This window comes from Vicugna pacos, chromosome 2 (genome assembly GCF_048564905.1).
Source record: "Vicugna pacos chromosome 2, VicPac4, whole genome shotgun sequence".
Classification (NCBI taxonomy): domain Eukaryota; kingdom Metazoa; phylum Chordata; class Mammalia; order Artiodactyla; family Camelidae; genus Vicugna; species Vicugna pacos.
In genome coordinates, this window is record NC_132988.1 from 45,099,366 (window position 1) to 45,113,032 (window position 13,667).

Here is a 13,667-nt window from a genome sequence, read left to right on the forward strand (position 1 = left end):
TTAACAGAACAAGGCTTTTTCACTTTATTACTCAAAAAAGCTTCTTTTTTTTTATTTAGCTTTTTGACTCTGTGCTTGTGCTTTCAATACTTTCACAACGATTTTCTGCTCTTCAATAAGGAAAGCACGCTTGATCCTAGAAAAGAAAATATTGAATGAATGTAGCTTTTAAAAATTGACTAACACAGGTAGGAAAAGTACCATAACTGAGTAAAGCAATCAGTGAAGATACCCAGAAAAGTAAATGAAACCCATACAAATACAGATTTAAAACTTAAGAGCAAGAATAATATGGACAGACCCTTTCAGCCTAAGGTCTCCTCCCTACACTGGAATTTAGAACAGGGTAACCCTTCAATTCTATGCCAGTAGTATCTGCCCTCCTCTTCTGAGCCATGATAAGCTATAAAATCACCCCCACAGCAGACTGCTCCTTATGATAGCTTTCATTTAACCTCACTTCATTATTAGGATCCAGGACTAATGGTATTACTTGATTCGCAATGTGTCTTAGAAATTTCCTATTTCTCAAGGTTTTTAAAAATATTAAATTTGGAAGGATTTGCAATTTCTGTGCTTTGAACCTCCATTTAGAGACAAAATGCACTTTATTGATCACTATTATTATTGCGCATAGGACCTGGAAACAGAAGGTCCATATTACCACTTGCTAACCAAAGCTACCTCTAGAGATAAAGCTCTCATTTAATTCCCACAGAAACCTACCCCACCTATGCTCCCTACTGGTATCCCTGGTTATCTAATAATCTACCCTCAGAACCCTGGGATTTCTGACTCCTTCGAATGTTTGGGATGTAATTACATTACACAAATACAGCTCACTCTTACTCAGAGCAAAGACTGCAGACTCCCCTCAACGTAACAGCCAATGCTATTCTATACGCTATCCTATAGATCTAAACCCAAATATCCAGAAGCTGGGGCCTAAATTGTATTTTTAATAAATGTGGTCATGTGGTTATGTTTAGCAAAGTCTGGGAGCCAGAGACTGGTAAAAAGCCAAATTCCTGTAGCTTAAAACTCACAATCCGTTCATCTCCAACATACCTTTCTGATTTCACTCCTCAATCTTCATTTTACACTCTCAATGTGCCAGATCAAACTATGTTCATTCTCTGCCTGCAATGCCCTCTGTACCTCATGTCCGAAACTCCCCCATCATTCAGATTCCACCTCAAATACTATTTCCAGATTCTCAGCTACTTGAAAGCTATTTCTCCTCTAAACTTCAACCAGTTTTCCTATCTCATGGAAGTTTTATTTAGCTTGTATTTGTATTAACGTTAACATGCCTAATCATCCCCTTACAAATTAACTCCTGAAAGGTAGAATGAACTTGCAACGTTTGGTGTCAGATTTGGTACAGACTTAGCCAGACCACTTGATAGAATGAGCTGACTAAACTGGAGGCAAACTATTCCTCTGAACCAATTTCTTCACTAGCAATGGTCAATCACCTCTCAAATCTTTCCACTTAGGTCTCTGGAGTCAATTTAATGTAGACAGTATGGTTAATTAAGAGTAAGAGTCTCAACAAAATCCGGAAAATAATCCTGATGCTGCCCCTTAACAGCTTTATGAATTTAAGCAACAAGCCTTGGTTTCTCCACAAAAAATGAGAATAGAAAACACCTCCCTGGTGGACTTCTGACAGTTTATCATAAAAATGCTGAGCAAAGGTCACCATTATTAACCCCCTGCTTCCACTCCTACCTATGCTACTACCAGTCCTTTAACAGTCACAAGACCCCGTCCTCTCCCAATAACCCCACCTCTAACCCCGTCCAGCCTTCAGGTCTTAATGTAGGTGTCATTTCCTTAGCCTTCACAAAGTAGAGAAACTCTTCCAACCACTCATCTTTAGTAGAAAGAAGACTTCACTATCCATCCTGCTGCAGTTTTAGTTTCTGGCACACCAAAGGTTTCCCTGCCCTGCTCAAAACCCATTGTTTCCCCTATTTGTAAAGATCAAGCTAAAAACCTGGCTTATGAGGTCGTTCATTATCTGTGACGTTTCTACCTTTCCTGTGTACCATCTCCCACAATGCTCTGTTCCAGCCACACTGGAACTATATATAGCTACGCTGTTCTTAGACTTTCCATCAACCTGACTGACCAAACCACTAGGAGTTCCTTACCTGCCCCTCCAAGTCCTTTTCGTTTCTACATCTAGCATAAAGATGTTCCAAATCACAACTGAATTAATTTGAACTAATATCATTTATTAGTATGTACAGCACCAATTATCCCTAGTTAAGGATTCTAGAATATGCAACTTGTTGTTTTTTTATCAGTCTTCTAATAATAATTAGCATGCAATGCAACACATACACTTGTTTAAGATAGTCATTCATTATTATTTACCTGTCACGGACACATTTAGCACACATGGAACCACCATAAGCCCGACTGACATGTTTTTTTGTTTTAGACAGTCTCATAAGAACTTTAGGTCTCACAGCGCGAACCTGCATAAAAAAATGTTGAGATTGTTTTGAGATGCTTTAACAGAAACAGAAATTGTCCCAGATTTTTGCTAAGTGTTAAGTGTAAACATTAAACTAGGTTACAGAGGGAAATGATAAACTGATTTATCTGAAAGGCATTTCACTGAATTTGTCATATAGGCTTTAAAAGAAAGTCTATGTCCTTCATAGATTTGGATCATGGATGCTTAGTCATTCTCAACCCTCCTAGTGGTGACCTCTCCATCCCTCTCTCCCTTACCAAGGAATTAATGCTCAAAAGCTCAACCCTTGTTATGTTATTCACAGCAAAAGGTTCACTTACTCCTCGAAGTCGGCCTGGGCACACGCCACATGCGGATTTTGGTGCTTTCCCAACTTTCTTGGTATAAAGGTAAACAATTCTATTACCAGGGGTTCGGGACCTAGGAAGTGAAAGAATAGGCAATAGCTCAGCACCTTGCAGAATAAATGATAGTACGTATATTAAATTCTGGAAATACTTACAGCCTAGTTTTGTTAGAGGCTGTATTGTAGGACAGCCTACGACGGTATGTCAAACGCTGGACCATTCTGAATGCCTAAATTGAGAAAAATGAAATAAAACCGCATTGTAGAAAAAATTCAAGTTTTAAAACAGCAACACAAAGTTTACTTATTATCCATGTACATTCTTAAATATAATAACCTTATATTAAGATATTTCATGAAAAGGAGTCTGTATTTTAAAACTACAGTTGGCCCTCTGTATCCACAGGTTCTGCACCCAGTTTCAACCAACCGTGGATCAAAAATACTTTGGGGAAAAAAATTTCATAAAGTTCCAAAAAGCAAAACTTGAATTTGCCACGTGCCCACAACTGTCTACACAGCCATTTATGTTGTATTACTATTACAGGTAATCTAGAGATGATTTAAAGTACACGGGAGGATTTACATAAGGAAACTTGAGTATCAGCGGATTTTGATATTCTCAGGGGCCCTGGAACAATCCCCCAGGATACTCAGGGATGGCTACACTTACATCTAAAGGTAACTGGTAAGAATGCTAAGAGGCAATGTTTGTTTTCCTAATGGTAACCAAATACAGAGCACTTGGTTACAATTACAGGTTTTTCTCCCACTGAAACTGATTCCGTCTGGAGCGGTGTCTGGAAAATTGCTACCAAAAGGCAAGTTTGAGAAACGCTGGTTTTAAAGGAAGAGCACACCTGAAAATTTAAGTTGAATCCTTAGCCATGCCATTTACTGGGAATATAAAGCGCCAGGAGCTGGCTTCCTTATCTCTAAAATATAGTTTTTACCTAGTTCACACAACTGTCATTAGGATTAAATGACAAGAGGCATCCTGACCAACATAGCGCCTGCCCACATAGTAGTTGCTCGGCGTTCAATGTTTTGCTCCTAACAGTACCTGGGTCAAGTTAAGTGCTATTTTTATTAATTTTGGTATTGGACCAAACGTCTCTGGATTATGGCAGCTAACTGGGTCCCCCAGCCCACACTTAACAACTAGAAGTACTACTGAATGATGTTTTTTAGCAAATCGGTTATACAGCTACGCAAACGAACGACTTCGCTCTTCAAAACATAAGCAAGACTTGAGCCAACCTAATTTATTATCCCAAATCTTGTTAACTATTTCATCACGTGTTATTTTAAAAAAAAAAAACTTGCATTTGTTGTTACAAGTTCCTTACTATCATTATACTGTAACTGTCAGAAACCAAAACCAACACGGAAGGCCAGGGCGAGTGACCCAATCAGCCGCTGGTCCGTGTGCCTCTCGAAAACCAAGACAGGAAACTTCCTGTTAAAACTTTTTTTAAAAATTTAAGTATAGTTTACTTACAATGTTTCAAGTGTACAGCAAAGAGATTCAGCTATACACATACATACTTTTTCAGGTTCTTTCCATTAGAGGTTATTACAAGATACTGAATATAGTTTCTTGTGCTGTACAGGAGGTCCATGTTGCCCTATTAAAACATTTTTTATCTTCCATGCTATTGGTCTTGGAAAAGAAAACACTCTGAAATGATCCGAATATGCCAGTCACTGGCCCTCCCAAAGCCTAGAGAACAGCCTCAGACGCGGGGTTAAAACGTGGGCCTAAGATACGAGCACGTTCCGCGATTTCGCTGTCTCAACCAGCCGGAATACAACTCGTTTGTCTCCGAACGCCGCAGGCGAAGGCGGCAAAGTCAGTGGTGGTGAGCTGAGGCCACTTAACTGCTCGGAGTGGAGACTGAAGCTAAAAGCCGGGGAACTGCACACCACCAACCTTCCTTCTGAGCCCTTACTCCCACGCCAGCTCAAACGACTGTGCCTGAGAGATCCCGGCTCCGGCAACTCCTCGGATGGCGGCCGATTCTAAAGGCAGTAGCGACAGGAGAAAGAAAAAGCATCCATACCTCTAGATCGGTCCCCGGAAGAGGAAAAAGGAAGGGCCAGCGAGTTCAAAGGCCAAATATGACTGCGCATGATAGGAAGTTACGTCATAGGAAGAGGCGAGGCGGAGAGAACGCCGCCATGTTGTACGGAAGGTAAGCAGTTCCCTTTAGTGGGCGGGGATTCATAGCACCGCCACGTTGTACGTAAAGCGACGTGCCGCGGTTCCGCGGGCCGGGATGCGCCTCAGCCGTCCGGGACAGCGCCACAGAAAGATCTTTTGGAACAAACGCTAATGACAAAGGAGTTGCATAGGGCAGAGGTGCGACAAAATCAGGTTTTTTCCGTTCTCATGGGCGCTATGACACATTTAACCTAAAGAGCGTCAAATCTGGGGTTAGACCTGGGTTTAAATCCCAATTCTGACAGTTATCATTAGGTGACCTTCGAGGAGTTGCTGCCTTTAACCGCCCTTTCTTTTTCTTGTCATTCATTAAAAGCACAAGCTTTACAAGATCAGGATTTTAATCCCATATCTGCTAATTATTATCTGTGTTACGTTGGGCGAGCCCTTAAATCTGTAAGAAGGTATTAGTAACTACCCTGCAGAGTTTTGTCGTGATCAAAGGTATCATAAAGTTAAGGCACTTAGCACAGTGCCTTGTAGAGAGTGAGTGCTCAGTAAATGGTGGCTAATCTTAAGATTATATATAGAGTTTCTCGAGACTTCACATGGGTGGTAGAGTTTGAGCTGCATCTCAAAGATGTGGAGGAAGGAATAAAACCCACTAAAATAGCATGTAAAAGTTTACATTTCTTAATGCCTATGTGTATTTTTCTGAGGAGAGAGTTCTTAGCTTTCATTATATTGTCAAGGGGGTTCATGACCTCCAAAAAAGTAAAGAACACTTCACCTAGGCTCTAAGGAAGAATGCTTAAAAGGGTCGTTACATTTTTAATCTCAAATTAGGCTCCTTGGAAACATACTGAGAGAGTTATATGCTGGGCTACGGGAGAGTACTCTTAAAAAATGCTCTCGTGAGGAAGTGAGGAACGTAGGACCGGGGGACCCTCAATGTGGTTGCAACTGAGACCTCAGCTGTTCCAACAGGGAGCCCTGGAATTAGGCGGGCTCTTAGTTGTCCCAAATTGGCAGAGAAGCTGGACTTTTGCTGACCCATATCAGCCAGTCTTTGGTCTCGCTGCTCCCTGACCATGGGTGAAGCTGTTTCCTGAATCTGAGAGCAATGTCCAGTGATGCAGTGACCCAGCCAGTATCCTTGACCCAGAAGAGAATTTGAATAGAGTATCCCAGTGTCCACTCAGTTTCCCTTCTAGGTTTTCCAGTTCAGTTACCGAGGTGAGAAAGCAGGCAAGTGACTGAGGGCAGGTACCCTGCCCATCATGCCTCACAGCACTGCCATCTGTGTTGCCACATGGGATGGGAGGCTCTGGTTGTATCCCCCCCTTTGCCTACTCTCACATAGCTGCTTCTCCCTGACCTTGTCATAGTTACGTCTCTCCTTCCCAGTCCTTCACTTTTTGTCCTCTGGAATCCCTTTTGTCTCTGTACCAGGCATTAAGATGGAGGCTGGATAGAGAGTTAAATGTGGCTTCTTAATGAATGAACAAATGAATGCATTTACTTGGAATATATATTCTTTCTATTTCGGGAGAATGCTGGGCAGTTGAGTATAACAGAAGATGGGAGCCCTAAGCACACTGTAGTGTACCTAGTGTGTGCTACCTAGCTTTCCGTGCCCACCTCCACGCCAGTAGATAAAAATAATGGTCTCACAATCAGTTTCCCTTATTATACTTAACCCAGTTCTATAACATGACTTTTCTTCTCTTTCAATCTGTATTTGCATTTTTTTCTTGATCAGTTTTGCCAGAGATGTGGCAATCTTATTAAACATTTCCAAAAACCTCATTTGTTTCTATTAATCTTTCTTTTAGTTCTTTGTTGATTAATTTCTGTGTACACTTACTAGATATTTCATAAACTTTTGTAAAATTGAAATAAGACTAACCTACCTCACTTTTTTCTGTCTTGGGCTGTGAAACTTTGAGGTTTAACACCTATTTATTTAAGGGATTTTTTTGTAAAAGTTATTAATTTTAATATCAAATTTATCTTTTTTGAGTTTGTGCTTTTTGTGTCTTATTTCTAAAACCCTTTCCTACTCAAAAATGTATAAGATATTCACCTAGATTTTCTACTGATGATTTAAAGTCTTGTTACGACTTATTTAGAGTTGACTTTTGTGTATAGTGAGTTAGGGATACAGTTTTCTTCCCTTCCATATGTTAACCTCATTTTTTCCCAACTTTATTTACTGAATAGTCCCTTTCCCCCACCAATCTAATATGTTATCTCTGTCATATACCAGTGTTCCATATATGTGTGGATCTGTTTCTGACTCTCTGTTCCACTGGTCTTGTCTTTGTGAGTTCTATACTCTCTAAATTTAGTAAATCCTGACTGTTGGAAGGGCAAATATGTACTACCTTTTCTTCTTTTTCAGAAGGAAAATTCTTGACTTTTTCTTTTCCAGATACATTTTAGAGTCAGCTAATCTGAATTTGTTTGGATTTGTATTGAATCTATGGATAAATGAGAGAATTGACATTTTTATAAAATGAAGTTTTCATAAGTATAAATATAGCATATCTCTCTGTATATTGAAGTCCTCTTTAATGGCCCTTAATAAATTTAATACTTTGTCTATAAAGATTTGCCTTTTGTTAGATTAATTTTTAGGTACTTGACATTTTCTAATTCTATTGTGAATGGTGTCTTTTAAACTAGATAGTCCAGTTTTTTGTTGCTGGTATATAGAAATCCTGTTGGTTGTATATTAATTTTACCTTCTGCCATCTTGATAAATTCTTCTATTATTTCTAGTAATTTGTGTAAAGATTCTTTTGGACTTTCTAAGATTTGTTTGAAGCAGTAATTAAAAATCTTCACACAAATAATACCCTTACAGTTTGATAAATTTTTCACAAACTAGATGCACCTAGATGAAGACACAATATTATCAGCACTCCAAATGTCCTCTCTATGCCCCTTACATTCTCTCTCCCTGTTTCCAAAGGTAACCACTATTCTGACTTCTGCCCCATAAAGTTTTACCAATTTTAGTTCTTTATATAAATGAAAAGTATTATTTATATCTGACTTCTTTTGCTCAAAATTATGTTTGTAAGATACATGCATATTATTTTTTCTTCCTATTGCTATGTGGAATTCCTTTGAGTAAACATACCACTGTTTTCCTGTTGAGGGACATCAAGTAGTTTCCAAGTTTGGGCTGTTATGAATGGTGCTGCTGTAAATATTGTAGTACTTGTATTTTGGTGAAGATAATGTACACATTTCAGTTGGGTATACACCTAGATCTGGAATTGATGGGTCATGGAGTACATGTGGTATGCAAAGGCAAAGGGTTCTAAGATGGCCCTCAATGACTTCTGCCCCATGTTGGTTCTCTTGTAATTATGTTATATTACACGTCAAAAGGGATTTTGCAGATGTAACTAAGGTTATTAATCAGGTGACCACAAACGAAGCCAAAATTAGAATTAACTTCTGCTATGCTAAATACAGAATTCAAGATTGGCAGGTTTTTTTTTCAGTACTTTGAAAATATCATTTTATTGTTTTTTGGCTACCATGATCTGTTGAGAAGTCAAATTATTCTTATTTTTACTCCTTTAAAGGAAAGTTTGTTGTTGTTGTTTTTTCTGGCTGCCCTTTGTAACATTTTCTCTTTAGGTTGGGCTTCCATTAGTTTTGGTTTCCAGTAATTTTACTATGATGTGCTTAGGCATGCTTTTCTCTTTATTTCTTTTGTGGGGCTTGTAGGATCTTTTATATCTATATATTGATATCTCTCATGAGTTTTAGAAAATTCTCAGCCATTATCTATTCAAATATTGCTTCTGCCCCATTCTCTTCTCTCCTTTTGGGACTCTAGTTACGCACTGTATTCTTATCACTGTATCTGTAGATCTCTTTTCTGGTTATCAGTTGCTGTGTAACAAGCCATCTCAAATTTAGTGGCATAAAATAACCACCATTTTATTATGCATATGGATTCCATGGGTCAGGAATTTCTACATATGGCATAGTGAGAATGGTTTGTCCTTGTTTCATGATGAGTGGAGGTGGACTTGAATGGCTGGAGGCTGGAATCATCTAAACAATTTTTTAGTTAATTCCTAGGTTGAGATACCTTGAAGCTAGGCTTAGCCTGAGACTGTCAATAAGAGCACTTATACATAGCCTCTCCATGGGGATTGGGCTTCTCACACATGGCAGCTGGGTTCTGAGAGGGAGCCTCTCAAGAGGCAGCATCTAAAAAGCAAGTATTCTAGGAGAACTAGTAGAAGCTGCACGGCCATTTATGATCTAGTCTTGGAAGCTACATAGCATCATTTCCACCATTGGTCAAAGCTGCCACAAGCCCCTGACATTCGAAGACATATATCCTCACCCCTTGATGAATAGAGTGTCAGTGATTTTAGGATTATATTTTAAAGCTTCCACAGTTTCCTGTACTCTTAATATTTACTATCATTTTGTTTTTCCATGCTTTGTTCTGTTTTCTTTTGAACTGTCTTCCAGTTCATTAATTCTCTTGTCAGTATCACTCCAATGAGTTTTTCATTTCAGTTATTGTATTTTTTAGGTGTAATTTTTTCATTTATTTCTCTGTTTATACTTTTCATTCTCTGCAGAAATTTTCAATCTTGATTTTTATTCCTCGAGTTCTTGAGTATATTTAGGAGAATTATTTTAATGTTTTGTAACTGATCACTTCATTATCTGAATGCCCCAAGGATGTCTTTTTATTGTCTGATATTTCCCTTGGTTTTTGTTGTCTTCTCGCCTCATGTGGTTGATTGCTTTTTATTGATTTCAGGATATTTTATGTGAAAAATTAAGAGTAATTTTAGGTCGTACATAACTACTCATATACAAATTTTAGATTCAACTTGTTTAGCTCCAGACAAAAACTTGTTGACATTTTTATTATGTTATATTTATGTGTTAACTTGGGGAGAATTGACCTCTTTATTATGTTGAGTCATCCTATCCAAAAACATGAAATCTCTTTCTATTTATTCATCTTTATTTTTAAAGTTTTATTCATATAGGCCTGTGCATTTTTATTGAGATTATTTCTAGGTATTTAATCTGTTTTCTTGCTAATATAAATGGCATTGTCTTTTCCATTGCTCCATTTAACTTTTTTTTATTGTAGGCTGTGATTTTTATTAATTTATATTCTACTGCCTTACTTCATTTTCTTATTATTGGTATTTAATTTTATTAATTTTAGGAGGGGGTTCCAGATAATTATCTAGGTATTTTACCTCTTTCTAATGCTTAAGCCTCTTGTTCAATTCCATTGGCTGATGCTTCAAACATAATATTAAATAGTAGTGTAGGTAATGGCCTTTTTCCTGAATTTAGCAGGAAAGCATCCAGTGTTTCTTCACTAAGTCGTGTGTTAAAGAAATAGCCATTGATTATTATTTCTTAAAAATTTTTTTACTATCAGGAATAGGTGTTGAATTTGCTCCTTTTCTTCTCAGTATCTATTAAGATGACAATTTAAGTTTTCTCCTCAGATCAGTTCACTTAGTCAATAATATGGGGAGGAGGGAAGCAGCACCCTTTCTGATTCACACAAGGGCATCATGGTGTTCCTGTTTCCCTGGCCATTCCTCTGCCTGGAATTCTCTTCCCCTGGTATCAGCACGGCTTACTCTTACTTCCTTTACTTGTTTGCTCAAGATAACTTTTCAGTTCACTATCCTAACTATCCTATTTAAATGGCACATTTCTATTCTTTATTGGCCCTTATAGATCCTCCCACCCTGTTTTTTTCCCCCGCACTTATCATTTTCTATATATTATATATTTGCTTATTGTGTTTATTATGTGTTGTCTGTCTCCATTAGAACTATGCTCCACGAGGTAGGGAGTTTTGTCCTTTAAAAAAATTTTTGTTGACTGATACATTTTTAATTCCTAGAGCAATGCCTGCCAAACAGTAAGAAAATTTTTAAGTGAATGGATGAGACTGGAGCTTATCAAGAATGGTGAGAGCATTTGGACTTGCACCACATACTCCAGAAGAACTTAAAGTTAAGAATTTAACATTATTTCTAGATTATTTATATTAGGTTATATTATATTATTTAAATTAGATTATATTTATAGTCATTGATATACAGGAAGACTGAAAGACTTTCACTATAGAACTTGTATGCTTTGTTCTGTAACTTGGTGTCACAGCCTGCAGGGCTCCATGAATTAATGAATTTTATTAGTACTGTGATTATTTGTGAATAGCTCAATTATATTACACTGTATTTTGTGTATTAAAATCATTAAGTGGTCCAATGTAAACACTTAAAATATGTCATAGTAATCTTGCTTTGGCGTGTCTTCCTTTTTAAATTGCCACTTGAGAACCTCAAGAAAAGTAGCAGGAGTGGCCCAAGCCTTTCTCAGCCTCTGAGAGGCCCTGGCAGAAGACGACTGTTCATCTTACACAGTCGCTGCAAGTCTCCTGAACTACTCCTGAGCCCTTTTGCTAATTGTGTCACCTGCATCTTTGGTTGCTTTGCCAGTTTGAGCTGTAATTTAAATAAAATTTTTGCTAGAAAGAGTTAAAATATCAGAGCATTTTAACCAGTCTAAAATTTAGAAATAGGAATTTGAGACAAATTAGGTTTTTCTAATAGAAATGTTCTGAGCCTAAAGCCCTAAAGGAGAGTAAGGAAACCAATTAACTTTAATTTAAATAATCATGTCTTAAGTAGCAAATGAACCAAATTCTATTGTTAAAGAACAACTGTATTAAATCCCTGAAAGGTTAGCTTCAAAATGGCATTAATGCAGTGGTTTCGTGTCTAACTAATGAAATAAGTTTCTGTTGGTCACTGTAACCTCTGTTTGTTGTCTTACTGGACATTGTATTGAGTGTAGAGGAGGGGAGAGATTGAGAGATCAAGGAAGGAATAATTACCATTGATGTTCCTATTGTTAGTAACCTTTTTTTAAAAGCCACAAACAAAAAGCTAATCATTTTATTCCTGGGAAAAAACAGTACGAGAAAATGTGGGAAAAGCTTATTTTCTTATTCTAAAACTTGTGTATATATATGTATATATATATGACTTTCTGTTTGTATTTGCTATTTTAAAATAATGTATTTATGATGATTGAGATCACTATGACTACAAAGACTGAATTTCAGCCAATGTCTGTAAGCATTAAAGCAGCCATCAACAATGTATTAAGGTATATATTATGCTATACTCTGGCACTGGGTCAGTGCCTGGAGATATATTTTGGATGAGTTTATATAATAGAATAGAGAGAACAGGAGTTTGGCAGACAGACAGTTTGAAGTCAGGTCATGGGAGGGTTTAAATGTTATGCTCAAAGACTTAAATGCTATTTCTCTCATGCATTCTCTATTTCTTCAGTCCTCATGTGCTACCTTGTGACCTTAGAAAGGCCAGGTTAACCTCACTGAGACTGTCTTCCTATGTGTAATATGGGGATAATAATCCTATATTATAGGTATGCCTGGAGAATTAACAGATGTAAAGCATATGACTGAGGCTGGCACACAGTGGAAGCTTAATAAATCTTGGTCTTAGTACTGTTTTCTAGAAATGAAACACTGCTTCTGCTCTCCTTATTAACTAATTTTGCACATCAATGTCATATCCTATGCTCTGCTAATGTTTGTTATGTTCTTGAGAGAACCTTTTTATTCCCTGTGGCATCTTGGGGAAGAAGTCTAAAGAAACTGGTATAGAATTTACTAAAATGGAAATTAGCCTGGGTTGACAGGCAAGGGCAAAAAGAGTTAAAAGGGTTAGTATATCAAAGCCTTGACTTTCTGGAGTTACTTTTTTCTTCAAAACATAGCCTCTGCCTTTGCTGGCAATGTGACCTGTACCTTGTTCCAATTATTTATGCTAATCAAGGTAATTTTTTTTCTGTGAAGGATTTGATGAGATGATGCTATAGAAAAATCCAGTGCATTTCCATTATTGCTTGCTCAACAGCAATACTATTCTGTAGCAAGAGGAAAATAATTTTGCAGAATGCTCCTCTACCCCCGCATAGGAAGTACATAATATCATGTTTGTGTCGAAACTTTCTCTTCCAAAATGTCATAACCCCATACGAAAGAGAATTAAAATCCCATTATTTTAATTTACGTCTTGCCACAAGATAAGTAAAGTTATCATTGAAATTCTAATTAAATGGGATGATTGACTAAGGTAGCACATCAAAGAAGAGAAGTGAATATGATAAGTCGAAGACTTATTAATTAGTCTGCGTGGAAGAAATTCCAGGGATGTCAAGCTGAGCCTGCTGCAAGGAGAAAAAAAGCAGACAAGAAAACGCTCGTTTCTTTGAAGTTAGGAACTGAGATAGTGATGGAGGTAATTGTGTCTGACTGGATCCAGTAATGAAGAGCTGTAAATCAGACCTCAGAATCGAAGGAAAGATTCAAGTAACGAACGCGGCCGCCCCCCCTGCTGCGAAGAAACAGAATGCAGAGCGCACTAATTGACCCAGCCTATTTCCCAGTAGTTCTCTGTTATTATTTATTAATTTTTAATTTCTGAATTATTTACGTCCTGGGAAATTATTCTTGACAGCCTGTTAGGCGTGCCAGAGTTAATGGAGGATGAAAGCACTGGTACCAGAATTAGCAGGGATGTAGTCACAGGCTACTGGATTTA

At 37.7% G+C, this 13,667-nt stretch overlaps 1 protein-coding gene and 1 long non-coding RNA gene across 8 annotated transcripts in view; one reads left to right on the forward strand and one right to left on the reverse strand.

The window, feature by feature from the left end:
• Positions 1 to 4,977, reverse strand: RPL34 (ribosomal protein L34). 2 transcript variants are annotated; one of them, XM_006212060.4, is made up of 5 exons: positions 4,901 to 4,977; positions 2,994 to 3,067; positions 2,812 to 2,911; positions 2,386 to 2,489; positions 1 to 136 (listed from the first exon to the last, which is right to left on the reverse strand). In XM_006212060.4, the coding sequence occupies exons 2-5, from the start codon at positions 3,056 to 3,058 to the stop codon at positions 52 to 54; spliced, it is 354 nt and encodes a 117-aa protein (XP_006212122.1). In that variant the 5' UTR covers positions 3,059 to 3,067; positions 4,901 to 4,977; the 3' UTR covers positions 1 to 51. The 2 variants fall into 2 exon arrangements, with proteins under 2 accessions (XP_006212122.1, XP_015101388.1); XM_015245902.3 differs by having other exon boundaries at positions 4,771 to 4,911.
• A 73-nt stretch (positions 4,978 to 5,050) lies between these two features.
• LOC116285466 (uncharacterized) overlaps positions 5,051 to 13,667 on the forward strand; it is a 63,523-nt gene continuing 54,906 nt past the window's right edge. For 5 of the 6 annotated variants that reach the window (XR_012059701.1, XR_012059700.1, XR_012059697.1 and 2 more), the window contains exons 1-2: positions 5,051 to 5,199; positions 10,928 to 11,039. This is a non-coding gene — a long non-coding RNA (uncharacterized lncRNA). The remainder of the gene's footprint in view (positions 5,200 to 10,927; positions 11,040 to 13,667) is intronic. The other variant, XR_012059698.1, reaches the window with a different exon arrangement.